Genomic DNA, 18,071 nt, shown 5'->3' with positions numbered 1-18,071 from the left:
GTTTAATGTAGCTGAAGGTGTAGTGAGAAACTTTTGTTTTAAGTTGGAGCTCAGGAGAAAATGCCGTTGCTTCAGTGCTCAAATGCAAATTAAATTTACTCAAACACTGTTCAAAGTATCTGTACTGAAGTATTTCCATTTCATAACACCGGGTTATTCCGTCAGTCTTGTAATAATCTACAACTACAATCTTTAAAGGTCACTACTATTACTCATTTCACTTCTGTCAGTCACATACTGTGGCATACATATTTTAATTTAAAATGTTTACTTATATGCATACACCTATATATACACACACGTTCTGTATATATTGTGTTAGATATTGTTATATAATTTCTATTCTTTAAACTTTAATAACTGACAAAACAAGATCAAAACAAGCACTCACTTTGAGCTCTGGGTATTGTCTTACTTTCTTACTTTGTCTGAAATTAACTTTTTGACTCACCGGCCCAGGAAGTGACTGGGAGACAGTCCAGTGGAGGTCATACAGTACCGTTACCCCGGCTACTCTGTAGTTTCACCTGACAGAGGAAAGCAGAAGGACAGGTGGAATTATTGAGTCAAAAGTTCATCAATTTTCCATCTGCTTTCCTGTCAGCAGTCAACCCCTGAGAAGCATACGAGGACAACTTATATCACAGGTTCACATGAGTACTGAAGAGGAATTTCCATCCTCTGCTCCACAGATGCTAGAACACCATCCAAACATTTGTGTATCATTGCAGGTGTCGACTATACCGTAACCACTGAGTCAAATAAGAGAAATGCATGCGTTGTCCAGGTGCTCCAAAAAGTACATTGAGTCCAAATGATTTATCTACAGTGAAGTGGAGTTATCTGAACATAAAACACACACAAGCAACTGTGCAGCAACTGACTGAGCCAAACAACAGTCAACCTCCTCCAACAGAGGGGACAACATCTCTGTAGAGATTCATTTAGCAACAGATAAGACATGTGCAAGAGTGTGTCATCTGTTCCACTCAGCAGTAGTCCATTTGAGTGTTGGAAAGAGAGTGCAAATGTTTATCCCATGCCTGCTTCACTGTCAAAGCCTGTAAACAACACTCGTTTCAGTACAACAACAATTAAACAACATGTGCCGCTTGTCAGGCACTCCACAACGACACTGATCGGTGTTTTCTATCGCCTTTGTCGACAGAACGCCATCATTTGTCAGCGAAAGATTGTGTTTAAGAGTTGCTGATTCAGCTTTTAATTTTGGAGACTGTAAGAGGCGTTTCTGATATTCAGCCCACCCTAGACAAATTATTAGAAAAACCTGTGTTAATATAACACAATACAGTTCAACGGCATCCCAATCTGCAGCATAAAAAATTACCATAAAGTTGAATCAAACACCTCCCTGAAATAGCTTAATCAAAGAATGAATATTATAACCTTTTAGAGGTAGTTTGAGGATGTGTATGTTACGTCACCAATAACTTTCAGCCCATAAAAGTCTCTAACAGCAAAGCATCATATTGTAGTAGGTGCACCACACAGCCAAAAGACAATGAGCTCACACAATACAAGAGATTAAATCAGAATTAATAAAAAAACCACAAAAAAACCCACTGTAATATGGCTAAAATGATCATATCACAATTGCAATATCTGTCAAAATAACCACAATATGATGTTTTTACTGTATCATGCAACCCTATATTCAATGCAGCCAAATAGCCTGGAACCACAAAATGACTTCATTATTTAAAGTAGTTCCAAATTAATTTTCTGTCAATCAACTAATTGATTAATCAACTAATGCTAATCTCTCAGCTGTACTTGGAACACAACAGCATGTTTTATAGGCTCTTTATGTTTTATATGCAAACAAAAAAAGCTTTGTTTAAAGTAAGCTAAGTTGGAATAGAAGCTAAAGCTGTCAAATAATTGCAGTAAAAAGTAAAATATTTAAAGACTCAGGTAAAGAAATAGCGCCAAAAATCCACTCAGGAACATCCAGAAAATACTTATATTGGTGAAATGAAGCAATTGTCCCCAATCTCAGAGAAGAATAAACCCTTTGACTCTTAAACGGTGGCAGGAAAACTCGACATTAACCGTTGGTCGGTTGGTGGGCGGTTACACGTCTTCCGGGTGGATATAACGTCCATCAACAGGTAAAACTCCAGGCTTATATATAGCTCGCCATTGAGGAAGGGTGCGTTAGATTTATGTTCCAGCTTGTGCCATATGTGAGTGAGATTTTTTTTTTTTTTTTTTTTTTTTTTAAAAAAAAATATTTCTTATATAAAAATTTTAAATAGGGAAAAAAAAAAAAGATAATTTTGACCAATGATAATAAATAATTAATTAATTCTTACAGATATTTTATATATTTTTATTCGCAGTCTGCATTTTTGTTTTTAAATGTATTACTTACATTGATTTTTTTTTTTACAATACATTAAATTTCACATTTAGTACTACTTAAATATTAATTAAATTTAAAAAAAAAAAAAAAAAAAACCAATTTTTCTTTTGTTTTGGTTGGTTGTTTTCGGTGGGGGGGGGGGGTTTTAAAGAGGTTTAAAGGGGGAAAAAAAGGGGGGGGGGGAACTTATTTTTTCACAGATTGTCTGTCTCATGTTCTACTATCAGGATATAGTAAAAGTGTTAGCACATATCACATCAAATATTTTTATAAAAATGACCTGCTGCAGCTTTAATAATTTACCAACAAAACATATGGTCAGTTTATAAAAATATAATGCTGTGCTATTAGATTACTTTAACTAACAGTATATAAGATATAATATTAAAATGCTGCTTGTGATCAAGTACTTTTACTGTACTCATATGTACATTTTGCTGTGGTATTGCTACCTTTAAGTAAACAATAACAGTATTTATTCCACCATCTTTACATATAAAATATTTTTTTACCATTACATTTATTAGGGTATTTTCTGTAATTACTCATTTTGTCCTTTTCTAGTGTATTTCTGAGTGGAATAAGAAGAAACATCCCCAATATCACACTATAAAAACTCTTTAATAGAAGTAAAAACTTCAATAAGAATCATACTTGAGTAAAAGTTTTAAAAGTAAATGTACTTGTTATGAAGGAAAACACCCTCTGTGAGTCATTTTTATCATATATTGTATAACTAGATCATTAATAATGTCATACATGTCAGATGACAGGGTTTTTGCTGTTGTCAGAAGAATAAAGGGGTCATGAGTAAAACATATCTTCCATTAGTCACCCGACCACATCCTGCAAAGGTAACAACTTTTGTGTCACTTCACTTCCTCCAAACTCCTCTGCACTCACCCACAAAACATGTGTTATACAACTCGCCCTGCAAGCAGCTCTGTTGAAGTTGAAGGAAACAAATTAAGACTTTCTTTCTGAATAAGCATCTCGTACAATGCACGGCGTTGTTCTCGAGGGTCAAACTGTCCACTTTATTCTTTTTTATAGACTTCCCAGCAGCTCACTCCCAGTAATAGAATATATCTGTGATTTAAATTGCATTTCTTTTTTAAAAAGAACAATGATCCCTGTTTTCCTTGGTTTTTATTTTTATATATAAAGTATAACTACATTCACAGAGCTTCTGCTATTTATTTAAGGGATCCATAGTGCCCTCTAGTGAGCAATGGTGGCAAGTAGCTTAACTCCAGTACTGTGCTTTTGTACACTTTTGAGGTATTTTACTCAGAAGGTTTCATTTAAATGATTTATAATATAATATTTAAGCTCAAAGAGGTAAAAAGATCCACAAAAGATTGGAGAAAAGTCCAAAAAATTTGTAAAAATGGGCAGTTTTTCCTTCTTTCCTCTCCCATTAATTATCTCCCAACCCCAGATTCATATTGCCATCTATAGTAACAATAATAATGCATTTTATTCATAAAGTACATTTGAAAACATAGTTATAAGTGCTTCACAACAGCAAAATAAAACAGAATCAGATAGAATAAAAGCATTAAAAAGAACATAAAAGTATAAATGAAGAACCCTTTTCTGCATAATGAGAACTTTTCTTACTTTAAGTACATTTTGCTGATAATACGTCTGTTCTTCCCTTGAATGCAGAGCTTGTAATGTATTTTTAGATTGTTGCAGAGGTGGAAAAAAAGACTAGAAAGTACTGATTCAACTTCTTTTAAGTAAAAAATGAAAAACTACAAGATCTGGAAGTGCAAAAGTAAAAAAGTAGGACATTTCTACCGGCTGTTTCTGTGCAAAGCTGAGTCTTCCTCATCTGTTATGTGTGATATCCACTGTAAAGAGCCTGTTTTAAATAGTGTAAGGTGTATATAAGTGCAGATATTTGGGTAGAAATGTAGAGAGTAACAGTAAAAAAGGACTCTAAAATAACCAAAAGCAGAAACCAGCGACTTTATTACATACTGCATGTCCTTTTCAGCATAAATACATCAATTATCAACATCAGAATATATATGGCTCTGATTTCAAGGTACGTAAATCACTCAACAAAATACCCTGTTTTTGACAAACAACCAGTACAAAGTGCACAAATAAAGTTGGCTTCAAGTCGACTGCATCACATTACAGAACTGCTGTTGTGTTTCTTAAGAAGAAAAAAAATACAACTGAATTAAAGCTTACATTCAAAAAAACAAAAACAACCTTGGGAGGGTCTGTAATTGTCATGGGATAGTATTAATTATCTCTGGTGCTCACAGACGTAGTGACCAATGCATCGTATTAAAATGGCACACATACACACACGCACACATATACACACACGCAACTTAATTATAAACATATTTGGCACCAATATTTTAGCATAGAAACATAAAAATATAACTTGCAATACAACATTGTTAGTAATATGGAGGTAATACTTGGATTTTGGCACATTACAAGAACACTCAAGGTTTTTTTAAAAAGTTCATCCCGCTCGTTACATGCTCCGCCTTCGTGGAAAAGTTACGAATATAAACCCCCCTCCCCCACACACACTTATAGCATGAATTCCTCAACATTAAAATGGTCTTTCTTTAAAAAATAATAGATAAAAACAAGCATTAGCTCACAAACAGGGCGACCGACTAGAGACTTCTCCATGTTAGTGATGTCCAGTGATGCTCAATGAGAAGGAAAAGCTCCAGTTTTTCCCTGAAAAGTTCAGAAACTTGGTCGCCATGATGAGTAATGTAAACAAATAAGTCAAGCGTGACTTCTGTAAACCCTTAAAGCAGAGGTGTCATCAAAAATCTAACAGACGTAATCATATATTGCACTCTAGAAGGAATCATAAGTCCTTATACTGCACGGCGGCGGGGGGGTCGTCCTGGCCTGTTCAAACCATATTGACAAAGAAAAAGTTGGTATATAGATATAGAATTAATAAGGTATTCAGTAATACTATGTTTATTATAACATCTTGTGTATATTAACATTGATATATAGATTATTTCAACATTATGATATGAAAGATACATATTTATAAATTGCTATGAATATAGGCGGGGTGCCTCTGTTGAACAGACGCAGCGCCAGTTATAACATAATAACTATTCTATGATTACGTATTTTCATCCAAACAAATACAAATAAATGCTTTTTCACACGTGGCTCACGGAGTAAACCGATGTGAAACTCCATAGTGAGTGTGGATTGAAGCCTCCCATGCACAGAGAGGTTTCAACACAGGTCGAGACTGGTTTTTAAAAACAGGCCAGCGTGAACCTTTTTAAAAAAAAACCTCAGCATGCATGCTAAGTAAAGTACAACAGCGATCTCTGGTGGACACGTAGAAAAACTACTTTAAAAAGCAGAGATAATGTAGATTTGTGTGGTGAGAGCACATTAAAACACACCAATCTGCAATAAATAATGTCAATAATGGCCGACGACGAACAATCTCTAGTATCTTATTTCAGCCTCTCAACCTCAACATTTACCTCGTGTATATTTGCACCAACATATATATAAATATTTAAATATATATATGTTAGATTCACATCAGTATTCTATCTTAGAGCAGCAGAAACACATACGCACTGTATACTGTATGGACAGAAAACAAGGAACAAACAATTCCTTTCATTTCGTGGAATCTGTGTAAACCTCAGTCTGTGGTGGGGCACAGCACTATGTGTTGAGATGTGAGCTAGTGAGCATATAACTCCAGCTATGTATGTTTGTCAGAGACAATGTAAGGTTTTTTGTTTTTATGCTTCAGGCTTGAACTGGCAAGCTGCCCTGACTCCTTGGTAACTCCACTGTATCTTCCACAGATGTACCAAACCACCAATCAGAACCACCGACCCCTTAATAGGAAACAAATACGCAAACACTAACTTTTTTTTTTTTTTTTTACACGTAGATAGCCTGGTTCCAAAGACATGCAGGCAATGTCCACCATCACGGATGGCTAATTCACTAACAAGTTTCAAACAACAAACGAGGAAAACCTTCATGTCGAAAAATAAGGAGCAATTTCATACTCAAAGAAACGCCTGGCGGCATGCGCGAAAGGAAAAAGGCAAAAAGGAAAAATGCCTGTAATCTTATTCATAACATAACTCCACGTTTGTCTATGCAAATTCACTCGACACTGGAATTGAGAAGCTCACAATATCCACAATCTGCAGGTTAAAATGAAAGGAAGAAACTGCATCAAAGCCATGCTCTAACTCTATTATAAGTCTACTGCTTTCTACAGTGACATCAGAATGATCACATCAACTATCTGTAATCTACAATCCTCTTCTAACGCCCCCGCCCTCCCCGAGTCTTCAAACGTACTGCAGGAGATATAAAATTAAAGATGATATACACTCTTTTGCACTCAACGCCTGCGCTGACCACGCTGCAACAGCGCTCGCTTTGTTGTCTGAAGTGACATTTGTATCACCGTGAAAGTGGCGTAACGATGTCAAAAGAAAAAGGTTTTGCACCCACAAAAATGTACAGCGATAACGGTGGTTTCTCGCATGAAGAGAGACCACCGGATATGACGATGCTGGTGCCGTCTGGACGCAGCAAACTGCGGCCGCACGCAGCAGACAGTTGCAAGTCTCCCTAAAGCTCAACAGGGGACATTAAGATGCCCGAACAGCGAACCACGATTGAGCCAAAATGAAGCCTTAATGGTCGCAAGAGCTGCCTGGTTTCGCCCCAAAACTGTACCAACCGCCCCCCTCCCACAGCGCGGAGGTCGCCTAGAGGCCGGTGAGGTCCACAATCGCCTTGATGAAGATGGTGTCGTCGCGGATGTAAGAGTTCTTGGCATCGAGCTTGGAGAGCGGGCAGAAGAGCGGACAGCCGCTGGCGATGTTCATCTCGCTCACGGGTCGCTGGAAGGAAGAGGAAGTGACGTCCGGGCGGAAGGCGTCGATGATGTGCTCACGGTTGCTCTGGTCCAGCAGCATCAGAGTCACCTGGATGTGAGACGGGAGAGGGAGAGAGATTATGTTTCGCTCAATTCCTGGATCTTTATGGGATCATGATTATGTTATTTGACTCTCCGCAATGGAGTCAGTATAGCCTAATATAATATAATATAATATAAACTCAACCTACCTCTTCAGACTTTTAATTAAAGATTCTGTTTAGACATTTTTTAATCCTTCTTATTGATTTTATTTGTATTTTATTTAGTTTCTGTTATAGCTTTTATTAAACACCATTTATTATTGTGTCTATTAAATCTATTATATTGTATTATCTTTGTTTTACATTTTTATTTCTATTTTATCTAGTTTTTATTTCTCTCTGTTATGGTCCACACTCCTTCTCACTTTCCACTGCACTAACCTGTATGAAACTATACAAATAAAGTTTGATTGATTAATATTGCTGTTTTATAACTTTACACTACACCAAATACATCAAAAAGGTCTGTGTTTCACTTCCAGGTTGTTTGTGGTCTGAAAAGTCCGTCACAAATTACTCTCATACTTTTTGACTTTAAGAGGGCAAATTAACAAAGACTACAGATCTAAAAGACTGCATTCATCCCCCACGAGGAAGACTATATGTGAGGAAACATTAAACAGCTGGATGTTGTCAGCTCAACAGAAACATAAGTGATTTACTGCCTCATGAAAATAAAATGTTAACAGATAGAAAAGTAATAAAAGGTCATACTGCACTGGATATAAGCATTTAAAAGTTAGTAAAGATACATATTCAAGCAGTAAAAACATGACAAATAAAAGGTTGCATGAGCCCAAAAATCATATTTTCTTTGATGTTATTGGTGCAAAACCTCAGTACAGTCCTTCAGTAAATAAGAATAAACACAATGTGACTGTTTACGGCCTAAAAAGGGGCCACAATCTGTTCGTAAACACCCCCCTTTTTTGTCTTTTACCTTCTGGTTGAAAGGCCATTTGAGCAGAGCGTCACTCAGTCCCCTCATCACCACAAAGAACAGGGACAAGTGGCTGCCACGCCCTGTCCCATCTCCGTTCAGGTAGATCCGCAGACACATCTTATAGCCGTACTTACTGGTGTAGAAGGCTGAAAGCAAAGAGAGATTCAGTCTAACTGGAGTTGGGTGCAATATCGATATTTATAAGCATAAGCACCCAAAATTCTGCAATAATGGACCACGTTACCTGGTGAAAACATGGCAGGGGCTCGACCTGCGATGGCATCTTGTCTCTTTTTGGCGAAATCGGAGATCCTCCAGACAAAGACGCCGTCAAAGGTAGTGGCGGACATTTCCCTCAGCCGGCCCTCCATCTCAGCAACGGTGAGGTCCTTCAGCCCCACGGTCCTCTCCAGCTGTCGCACCTGGAAGTAAACACACATTAATGGAGGATATATATTTATTGTTATTTACAGAATAATTTGGACTGTTAGTTGTACTATTACATGATTTAGGACAACACAGGCCAGAAATGTGTCTATAAATGGATTCAGTAGATTGTCAAGAACCATGTTGATGAACGTTAATAATGTCAAAGAAATATATTGATAATGCAACATGAATAAAGTTAATAATAATGGATTTTGTCATCCTTTCTCTTACTTCTGTTTGTTTTTGCACTGTTAAGTTTTGGAACTACATTTCCCATAATGCTTTGGTGGCTGTAAACAGGAAGTAAAAGTATGCCGAATTAAACTTCCAGCTGTTCCTGTTTGCAATGCACTCATGGATGTTCAGACAACTATCACTGGATGACTTTAACACTGAAGAAAACTTAAAAGCGTGATGATTCTTAGGCAAGTTCTGCAGTTATAAGGATTTTTTTCTGAGCTTTCTAAGCAGATTTATGGATGTTTACTCGTGATGGACATCCAAGATAAATACATGAAGAAGTGTAAGTTACAGAGAATCTAAAAATATGTGTATCATGTCTGTGAGTTTACATTTGACTGACCTTATTAGTCAGAGCCTCGATCTTATCCTGGTCCAGTTTGTGCTGACGGTTGCTAGCTTCCATGGTGGTGGCAAACCTCTCCACCTCTCGGTTCAGGACGCACACCACATTTTCAAACGTGCCGGCTTTGACTTCGAGTTCCGTACACCTGCGACCAAGCTCAACCACCTTGGTCTTCTCGCTGTGGAGCTGCAGCTCCAGCGCCGCTCCCACCGAGCTGGGCAGGGGTGTGAAGGAGGTGGACACGGACAGAGTGGGAGCCAGAGTGGGCGGCGGAGGGAGCGGAGCTGAAGCGGGTGGACCAGGAGGACCGGAGCTGGAGGATGAGGAGGAGGCGGCGGCGGCTGCGGCTCCCTGCACGGGAGGCCCAGAGGAGGTGGTGCTAAGCTGGGAGACTCTGGCCTCGAGCTCCCTGAGGGACTGTTGGAGCTCCACCAGTTTGTGTCCGGCTAGTTCCAGTCCCTGGGGCTGCAGGCCCTCCATGCTCACTTTCATGCCCATAATGTAGTGCAGCAACAGATTGAGGTGCTCGTAGGCATAGGTGCGCTCGTGGTCATGAATCTTTTCCTTTTCCACCTACAAGACGAGAGGAAATAGAAACAATAAATGCATGAAATCTGGAGGGGGTTCGATTTTTTATCATGTTTTATTTAAAATAAGAATCTTTGTATCAGAAAGAATACAAAATATATCTCCAAATAATATATTTATGCATAATAAGGTAGTATATTACAGCTACACACTGTAATTGTTAATAAAGAGCTGTGTAATAAGTTTATTACAGCCACAGAATGAGTGAAATTAATACAGAATATGAATTAGATCAGATGGGTCGGTATGTTAGGGGCGATTCTTTCAGTATTCTTAAATATCAAAACAAAAGTCTGTTCCTACGATTAAAAAAAAGAAGTCCTTAATCTAAAAGTGTATATATAAAAGTGATGATTATTAAATATACTCACAGACATATCACATCCCACGACATGAAAGCGACACGGAGTTCTGAATTTGCTGCAGAATTTAATGTGATCCACATACTGAAAGTAAACAACACAATACAAAGTGTTATTAGCAAAGTTAGAATAGGAGCTAGTAGCCACAGTTTGTTCCTGGTTACATTTGAGTTCACACAGCTGAGCATTATGGGTTTAATAGTGGTTCTCAACCTGGGGTAAGGGGATCCCCAGGGATCTTTTAGGGGGGTCCAGGAGGTCCCCAGAATATTGTTTTATTTATTTTATTTGTGCCATAAAATTCAAACATTCCTTCAAATAATAAACAAACGTTACATTTTATTTTATGGCCGCATGTGTATATTTCATAAAATAGACAAAAAAACAAACAACAAAAAAAGGTCGTAATTTTATGTTTTATCTCCTTTTTTCATCTCATTCACCTTTTGTTTCCATTGTTTTATGTTTGTTTGTGGCCGCAACTGCAGGGTTGTAATAGTTGTTTTGTCTATTAAAATTAAAACCTTTAATAAATATATTTAGCTTTGTGCCATTTGTTTTCCTGAGAGGTTGCCTAAGACAAACTTTTCAAATTACTACTATTTAATATTAAAGGAATATTAAGGGGGAGGAATTTTTAATTAATTTACTAATTTACTTACTTTGAAAAGGAGAAAATATTTTAAAGAAAATTTTTAGGATCCTAAAAGACTCTGCTAACACCTATAACAATAACCAGATGTCCCTTTTCTCCCTTTTGCTCAAAATCTGTTTTTTTTTTTTTTTTTTTTAAAAAAATATTTTTTTTAAAAAAATTTTTTTTTTTTTTTCTTCCTGGAAAAAAAATAAATTTTTTTTTTTTTTTTTTTTATTTTTTTTTTTTTTTTTTTTTTTTTTTTTTTGGGGAGGGGAGGGGGGGGGTTGGAAAAAAAAACTAAAAATGTTCAGCTGTGTGCACCTATCTCACCTTTTCTCTGGGGATTTTCTTCTTGGCACAGCCTTCACAGATCATCGGGTACTTGGGACAGATCTCATCATGTGCCTGAAACAAAAAGAGTTTCTTATGAAGACACACGAAGAGCCGCTGTGATGTGCCGCACCGGCCCAGGACAAGTCTCTCAGCCTCCCAGCGAGTGTAAATAAATCATGTCCTAACCTTGATGTTTTTGAAGTGAAATGGCTCCTTGCAGTACTTGCAGTTGAGCGTCCTCTCCGGGCACTCTCGCTCGTTGTGGCGCTCCTGTTCGTTGAAGCGAATTCGCTCTTTGCAGGAGGGGCAGGGGATGATCATGAACTCGCACTTCCCCTCGTGGTTCATCTGTGGAGAAAAAGGAGAGACTTTGTATACATATAGCATTAGCAAGAGAGGCTAAGCTACCAAGATGTCCAGACTGGGTTGGCCCGAGTGGGGCACTAATTTATGACGACGGCAGCTTATGTGACATATTTTATGGATATATTTTATATTATATTCAAAACTGTACAATGAACCCAAACGGTGAACTTAGTAACTCCAGGAAGTTTGTGTAAAACGAGAGATTTGGATGAATTTTGAGCAGATTATTTCCTGTTTTGGGAACTTTTTATATAATTCTCTGTCTGTATTATGTATTTTTTATACTTTTTAAAGACTTAATAGGCTTCTTTTTTCTACAAATTCACTGATTTCTTGTCCCTGACACTTGGCTTTTGTTCTATTAGACAATTAACTTTACATTTATTTACCCCCAAATGAAGCTTTGGTGATCCCTTGTGCACGTCCCGACTCCCAGATTGGGAACCACTGCTTTACCTTATTGTCAATATATCAAACCACACCGGTTTCTAGTTTGTAGTTGCACAGTTTCATAATGATAATACTTTAAAGTCAAGGTAAAAAAATTGGTCTCTCTGCAATTAAATGGCTACTATGGAAGTTTACATCATCCTACGTCACTATAGTTGGGCTCATTTGATCCACAAGAGTCTGAGCTTTCTAGTATTACCCAAATTTATGCAATTCCAACACTGTTTACAGACTCCATAGTTGGCACCTATGGAAGCGTTAGTTCATCTAGTTTCATATGATACCGTCAGTATGCTGGAATATATAATAAAAATATATACAACTGGACTCTCTGCTTTCTCGTCATACCCAATCTATGTAATTCCAACACTGTTTATGGACCCCAGTGTGCAGAAATATTTAAATACAACAGGCAAAACTGCATATTTTTTACCTAAAACACCAAACATAAAGTGGGCAAGTTTGCAAAGAGGAGACTCATTGGAACCGATTATCATTCAGATATCTTGAGATCAGATATAAACGGACCACTTTGAAAATGTATCCTAACTTTGGAGCTTTATTTAGCTCCCTTTCCCAACAAGTTAGCATGACATGGTCGATACCAATGGATGCGTTAAGTCATCTAGTTTCATTTGATACCAGTATCTTCACTCTCGCTTTAAAAACAAAATCCTGAGCGTGGGTCGAAGTTCAGCTCACCTCGTACTCTTTAATGCTGCCTTTCCAAGTGCAGTTCTCATTGATACAAACAGCTGAAAGGTGTTCAACTTCCCTTCGCACTGCATTGTCAGGAAAAGCCTTAAAGAACAGGAGAAAACAAAAAGGATTATATAGATTATTTATGCTAAGGGAAGCCGAATATTCAACAGTGACTCTATCTGTACACGTGTTTATCTTTCAGGGCGTTGAGAAGAGCAAGAATCACATTTTGTCTGCTCACAAACACAGAACGAGGAAGGTTTTTTTTGGCTTCCGGCCCCTCGAACACGAGAATTGCGACTGCAGATCAGCGAGCCGTGAATGTCGGATTCGGAGGCGAGTTCGTTCTCATCCATTATTACGAGGAACGGAAAGACATTTCTTGTCCAGTCTGCACATGTTTATAGACGGAAATCAAGAAGAAGCAACATAAGAGGACGTGTTTCTCTTTAGTACCTGGAACAGTATGGTCCAAAAAGGCTGGAAAAAGCACTTAGAGGCACATTTTATTGTGATATATTGGTTAAAGTATCTCTATCTGTTGCCAGCGATGGAGAGTAACTAAGTATATTTACTATTTTGAGCTATTTAACTTGAGTTTTCCGGTTTTTTATGTTACTTTAAACGTCGACTCTACAGCACTTCAGTGCTTTTAATCCACTAAATTCCTTTTGACAACTAGAATTTCAGATTTTGCATTTGTATTGTATTCCCAGTTTCCCTTTTAAACTTCTCTCTACAGTATGAAAATGGTAAAAATACATTAAGTGAAGGTTAAAGTTAAGTTTTAGTATCATTTATAAACCGGATGTTCTCCCACAAATAACAGGTTAAATGCTGTGAAAGGTGCCAAACATCTGGAATTATTATTATTTTATATTGAAACTGAAAATATTTTCACAGCAGGTCTACATCTGTTACACCGAGCAGAGACGTCAAAATGAAACCAAAAGTGGTTTAAACTGATTTAAACTGGTCAAAATGAAACTGAAACTGATGTAAAACAGACAAAAATAATCTAAGACGAGTTTAAACTTGTTAAAATTGGTCAAAATGTAACTGATTACTTCATCGCAGAAGATGTTTTTAAGCCCTGAAGACATTTATAACTACTTATTTCAGGTTAGTTTTCTGATTACTGAGTATATGTAAACAGTATTTGTAAATCTATGTTTAAACTATACTTTTCTTTTAGGTTTTAAATGTTAATTCACGTGTTACTGATAAATAAAGTTATTATAATTGTTATTTACATGCACCTTCAAAGTAAAGCTAAAACAATAAAGACAAACATGCTCTACTTCCAGCTTTTATATGACAGTAAACTGAATATATTTGGACAAAATGAGACATTTTAGGACATAAACGAAGCATTTTTCACAGTTTTCTGACATTTTAGGGAGCAAACGATCAATCGATTTGATGGAGAAGCTCATTAAAACTGGAGCCATTCAATAAAACATATCAATACAAACTTTTTAAGTGGATAAAAATACATTAAAACTCACACATCCTTGTTTCAAAATCGATGTGGGCTCCTCAAAAATATCCTCTTTAATGCAGGCGTTGCATTTCTGGGGTCCATTACTGCAATAAAACAACATTATACACTCATAAACTGCAGAATCCAACACATGCACACATCAGATACGCACTGGGGGAAAAGTACTGGAGTATTTCAGTTACTTTATACTTTTATTTGACACCTTAAGTTACTTTTCAGGTTCATATTATGAACAAAATAAAGCAAATAATCGTGTATTATTACAGATTAAACCACCCAGCGGTGCATTAAGTCGTTAAAGTGACGCTTTAAAGTGAAATTAACCATTCTAGATGATGACTACTTTTACTTTTTGGTACTTTTACTGCATTTAGTTGCTAATATTTCTCTACTTTTACTTTTATTCTTTTAAATACATGACTTTTCTACACTGTAGTGCAGCTACTGTCACTGAAGTGAAGGACTAGTGTGTGTGTGAAGGATTTTGGGGCATCTAGCTGCACAACCAAAAACAAAGCTTATAGCGATTATTTTGACATATTTGTTGTTTTCTTACACTTTGAGAACAAAATCTGTAGTTGAGGGAACGTCTGAAGCTTCACAGTACTTCATTATAACTCAGTTGTGTCATATATTTTAACATTTAATCCTGAATCTGAAGCTTCACCCTCCAATTCGGAGCGCGAAGGAGAAACTACGGTGGCTGCGAAGAGCCAGTGTTTGGTTTGTCCCTTCAGGGCTACTGTAGGAACATGGCAGCATATTTTAAGTATATTTCACATTATATTCAATCACTTTTTATACAATTATCCGTCTGTATTGTGTTTTTCTTTGTATATTATTAACAAAAATAAAAAAAATTCTGACAAATTCAGTGTTTTCTTGACGCATTTCTTCCGGTTGTTTGAACTTTATCTCAAGCAGCACGGGGCTGTTTATCAGAGACTGACGGCTCTGTGAATATAGTTTGTATTTAGACCTTTTAAAGTTTAGACCCCCCCTCTCCCTCCTCCTCTATGTCCCTATATTCATCCACCCACCGCTCTCCCCCCCTCACCTCACAGTCCTGTTGAAGCAGTAGGAGCAGAAGCGATGTCCGCACTGGGCTTGGAACGGCCGTCGGAGTATGTTGTGGCAGCAGTTGCACAGGTGCTTGTCCTCCAGCTTGTTGCCCAGGATCTTCTTGGGGAAGCCGGGTTTATTGCTCTCCATGGACGAAGGAGGGGACGGTTCCTGCGTGGCCATGGTGGTGTCCGCTCACACGTCACGCCTAAAGGGAAAAAGAGAGAGAGAGAGAGAAAGGGATGCAACAGTTGCACAAAAAAACAAAAAAATCTGCCTTTAAAAACGTCGGCCTCATATCATATGTGTGTGTGTGTGTGTGTGAGTGGAGTCTTCTACATGAGCAGCAGCAGTAATGGTTCCTCTCAGGCCGGCTGAAAAGGCCCACACCCTTTGTTTACATTCCCCACTCTGCTTCCTGTGGCTGACTTATGGTCACTCAGTCTCTCTCCTGGTGAAACGAGGATGCTGACAAAAAGAAAATCGCACATCCATTGTCTCTCCTGCTTTTTTCTTTTTTTTTTTATATTAACCCCCCCTCTCCTTCCTCCTCCTCCTCCTCGTCCTCCTCCTCCTCTTTCCTTGTCGCTGTTGCTAAGCTATCAGCATCCTTTCAGTCAGAAGTGGTACCCAGCACACGCCGCCACGCCCCTTTAAAAATCCGCCTGCTCTGCCCGCAAACATTTCCTCTCTTTTATTTTATTCTGTGCAAACAAATCGCTGCAACATCACCAGAGGTTCGCACCTACCTGCCTTCTTTTTGTTTTTTTTAAGGTTTTTTTGGTTTTTTTTTTGTTTAATCTAAAGTGTCATCGCGTGCAGAGGATGTGAAATCACCTGTCCTGGTCGCAGGTCGTCGCGCGCGCACTGTGCCGATGTGGTGTGTGGTTCTGCAGCCGACTGGAGGTGTTTCCTTCAACGTTAGCCACATAATATAGATGTGGTCCCCAAAAAGCGACGGCTGTTATTGTCCAATATCGCCATTGCACTTTCAGACTGGGTGTTACGTCATGCAGGGGGAGGGGAGGGGAGAGGGAGAGGAAGGGAGAGGGAGGGAGGGAGGACACGGGTTGATAGGCAGACGAGGTGAGGATGCGCGGCTGTGATTGGTTCACAGCTCCAGGGTGGGCGGGGCTGCTGTTTTTTATTGTGGAAGCAGAGAGAGCGAGAGAGAGAGAGAGAGAGAGAGAGAGAGAGAGAGAGAGAGAGAGACATCCGGATACCAGATTAATGCACATTGCATGTTTTTGATTTTAAATGCTCCAAAAGCTGCAGCTGGTTGGTGTTTGGGTTTATTTTATTTTATTTTTATCTTTATTTTTATGGAAGTTCTGCCAGTGGGAAGTCAAGATAATGAGAAAGTTTCTCAAAATAATGACTCAGTATCTTAAAATAATAAGAAACCTCAATATGTTGGCATATTATCTATAATTAATGAGTAACTTTCTCAAAATGTTGACTTATCTGTAAAAAAAATAAAACGTTTCTAATTATTTATGGATAATAGGCCAAAATAATCAATATTTTGGCCTATTATCCATAAATAATAATCAATACTTGACTCATTATCTAAAGTTTCTCAAAATAATGACTTAGTATCTATTAGTAATAATGAGAAACTTTATCAATATTTGGAGATAATAAGTCAAACTATTCAATACTTTGACTTATCATCTACAAACAAATTAGAAACCTTGTCAAAATAATGATTTAGTATCTTAAAAATAACGAGAAGCCTCAATATTTTGACATATTAGCTATAAATAATTTGAAAGTTTATCAATATTTTGATATATTATCTATAAATAATGAGAAGCTTAATCAATACTTGGAGATAATAGGTCAAACTATTCAATATTTTGACTCTTATTTTGAAAGTAATATCTCAATCCAAATATAAACTGTTTATAATTTTATGTCCATAAAATAAAAATGATCCAATAGTAAGTTTAATTTATATCTATAACCTAATTACAATTTTACAGCTGTTGTTCTGAGTCAATCCCCATTTAATGGAAACCAGCCTCTGATCAATCAATACTACTGCTCATTGATTGAAACCTACATCACAAACTATACGTTGAGGTATTTCTAACACATAAACTGCACAAATATTTTAAAGAAAACGACACAGAAAGAATAAATTCAGGAGCTGGAAAACAGAAATGAGTCACGGCCGAGTGGGAGTGAAGAGGAACGAGAGGAAAAGAACCGTGTTTATATTTGGACGCTGAAGCAGAGCAGCAGATTTGTTGTTATATCTACTTGTACTCCATTACATTTAAAGTATTAGGATCAATAATCACTCACAGGTATGTTTTGGGACCAATAATCTACAGATAATCAATAATATAAGAGGTGTAAGATATTGATTTCCCTTTATTTTACCCTTTAAATGTGCAATATTGCACATTAGTTAAAAAAGGGGGAAATGTTAAATATTTTGGGGAAAAAATAATACATTTTTTTGTTATTTTAGTCTAAATACATTAAAAACAGTAACTAATTGATTTTTTAATAATTCATTTTATAAATATTTGATATAAATATTTCTACATGGTTGCCCATTTAAAGGTTAAAGTAAAATTATTAAATTATTTATCATGAAAATGTACTTAAAGTATCAAAAGTAAAAGTGCTCATAAGTACCAAGTAAACAAGTATATTATTCTAAATTATTATATATTATTATAGCAGCATTTTTCTCTTGTGGTTGTTTGAGGTGAAGCTAATTTGA

General features: G+C 37.1%; 1 protein-coding gene across 4 annotated transcripts; it reads right to left on the bottom strand.

Moving 5' to 3' along the window:
* Positions 1 to 4,339: 4,339 nt before the first annotated feature.
* On the bottom strand, positions 4,340 to 16,360 carry LOC127371024 (TNF receptor-associated factor 2-like). Of its 4 annotated transcripts, none has more exons than XM_051413583.1 (11): positions 16,172 to 16,360; positions 15,330 to 15,542; positions 14,277 to 14,355; positions 12,769 to 12,867; positions 11,437 to 11,598; positions 11,248 to 11,322; positions 10,290 to 10,364; positions 9,328 to 9,903; positions 8,560 to 8,737; positions 8,313 to 8,461; positions 4,340 to 7,377 (listed from the first exon to the last, which is right to left on the bottom strand). In XM_051413583.1, the coding sequence occupies exons 2-11, from the start codon at positions 15,515 to 15,517 to the stop codon at positions 7,159 to 7,161; spliced, it is 1,800 nt and encodes a 599-aa protein (XP_051269543.1). In that variant the 5' UTR covers positions 15,518 to 15,542; positions 16,172 to 16,360; the 3' UTR covers positions 4,340 to 7,158. The 4 variants fall into 4 exon arrangements, with proteins under 4 accessions (XP_051269543.1, XP_051269545.1, XP_051269544.1 ...); XM_051413585.1 differs by lacking the exon at positions 16,172 to 16,360 and adding an exon at positions 16,084 to 16,100; XM_051413584.1 differs by lacking the exon at positions 16,172 to 16,360 and adding an exon at positions 15,674 to 16,077.
* Positions 16,361 to 18,071: the final 1,711 nt, after the last annotated feature.

This window comes from Dicentrarchus labrax, unplaced genomic scaffold (genome assembly GCF_905237075.1).
Source record: "Dicentrarchus labrax unplaced genomic scaffold, dlabrax2021, whole genome shotgun sequence".
In the NCBI taxonomy this organism is placed as follows: domain Eukaryota; kingdom Metazoa; phylum Chordata; class Actinopteri; family Moronidae; genus Dicentrarchus; species Dicentrarchus labrax.
Note: the sequence above shows the minus strand (reverse complement) of the source record. Positions and strands in the feature narration are given on the sequence as shown.

Excerpts from the sequence above, each read along its gene's own strand:
- LOC127371024 (XM_051413583.1), bottom strand. The coding sequence starts at position 15,517 with ATGGCCACGCAGGAACCGTCCCCTCCTTCGTCCATGGAGAGCAATAAA. Across the intron at positions 14,356-15,329 it reads TGCTTCAACAGGACTGTGAG|TAATGGACCCCAGAAATGCA; the intron begins GTGAGGGGGGGA and ends GTTTTATTGCAG. Across the intron at positions 11,599-12,768 it reads GCAGCATTAAAGAGTACGAG|ATGAACCACGAGGGGAAGTG; the intron begins GTGAGCTGAACT and ends TTTTCTCCACAG.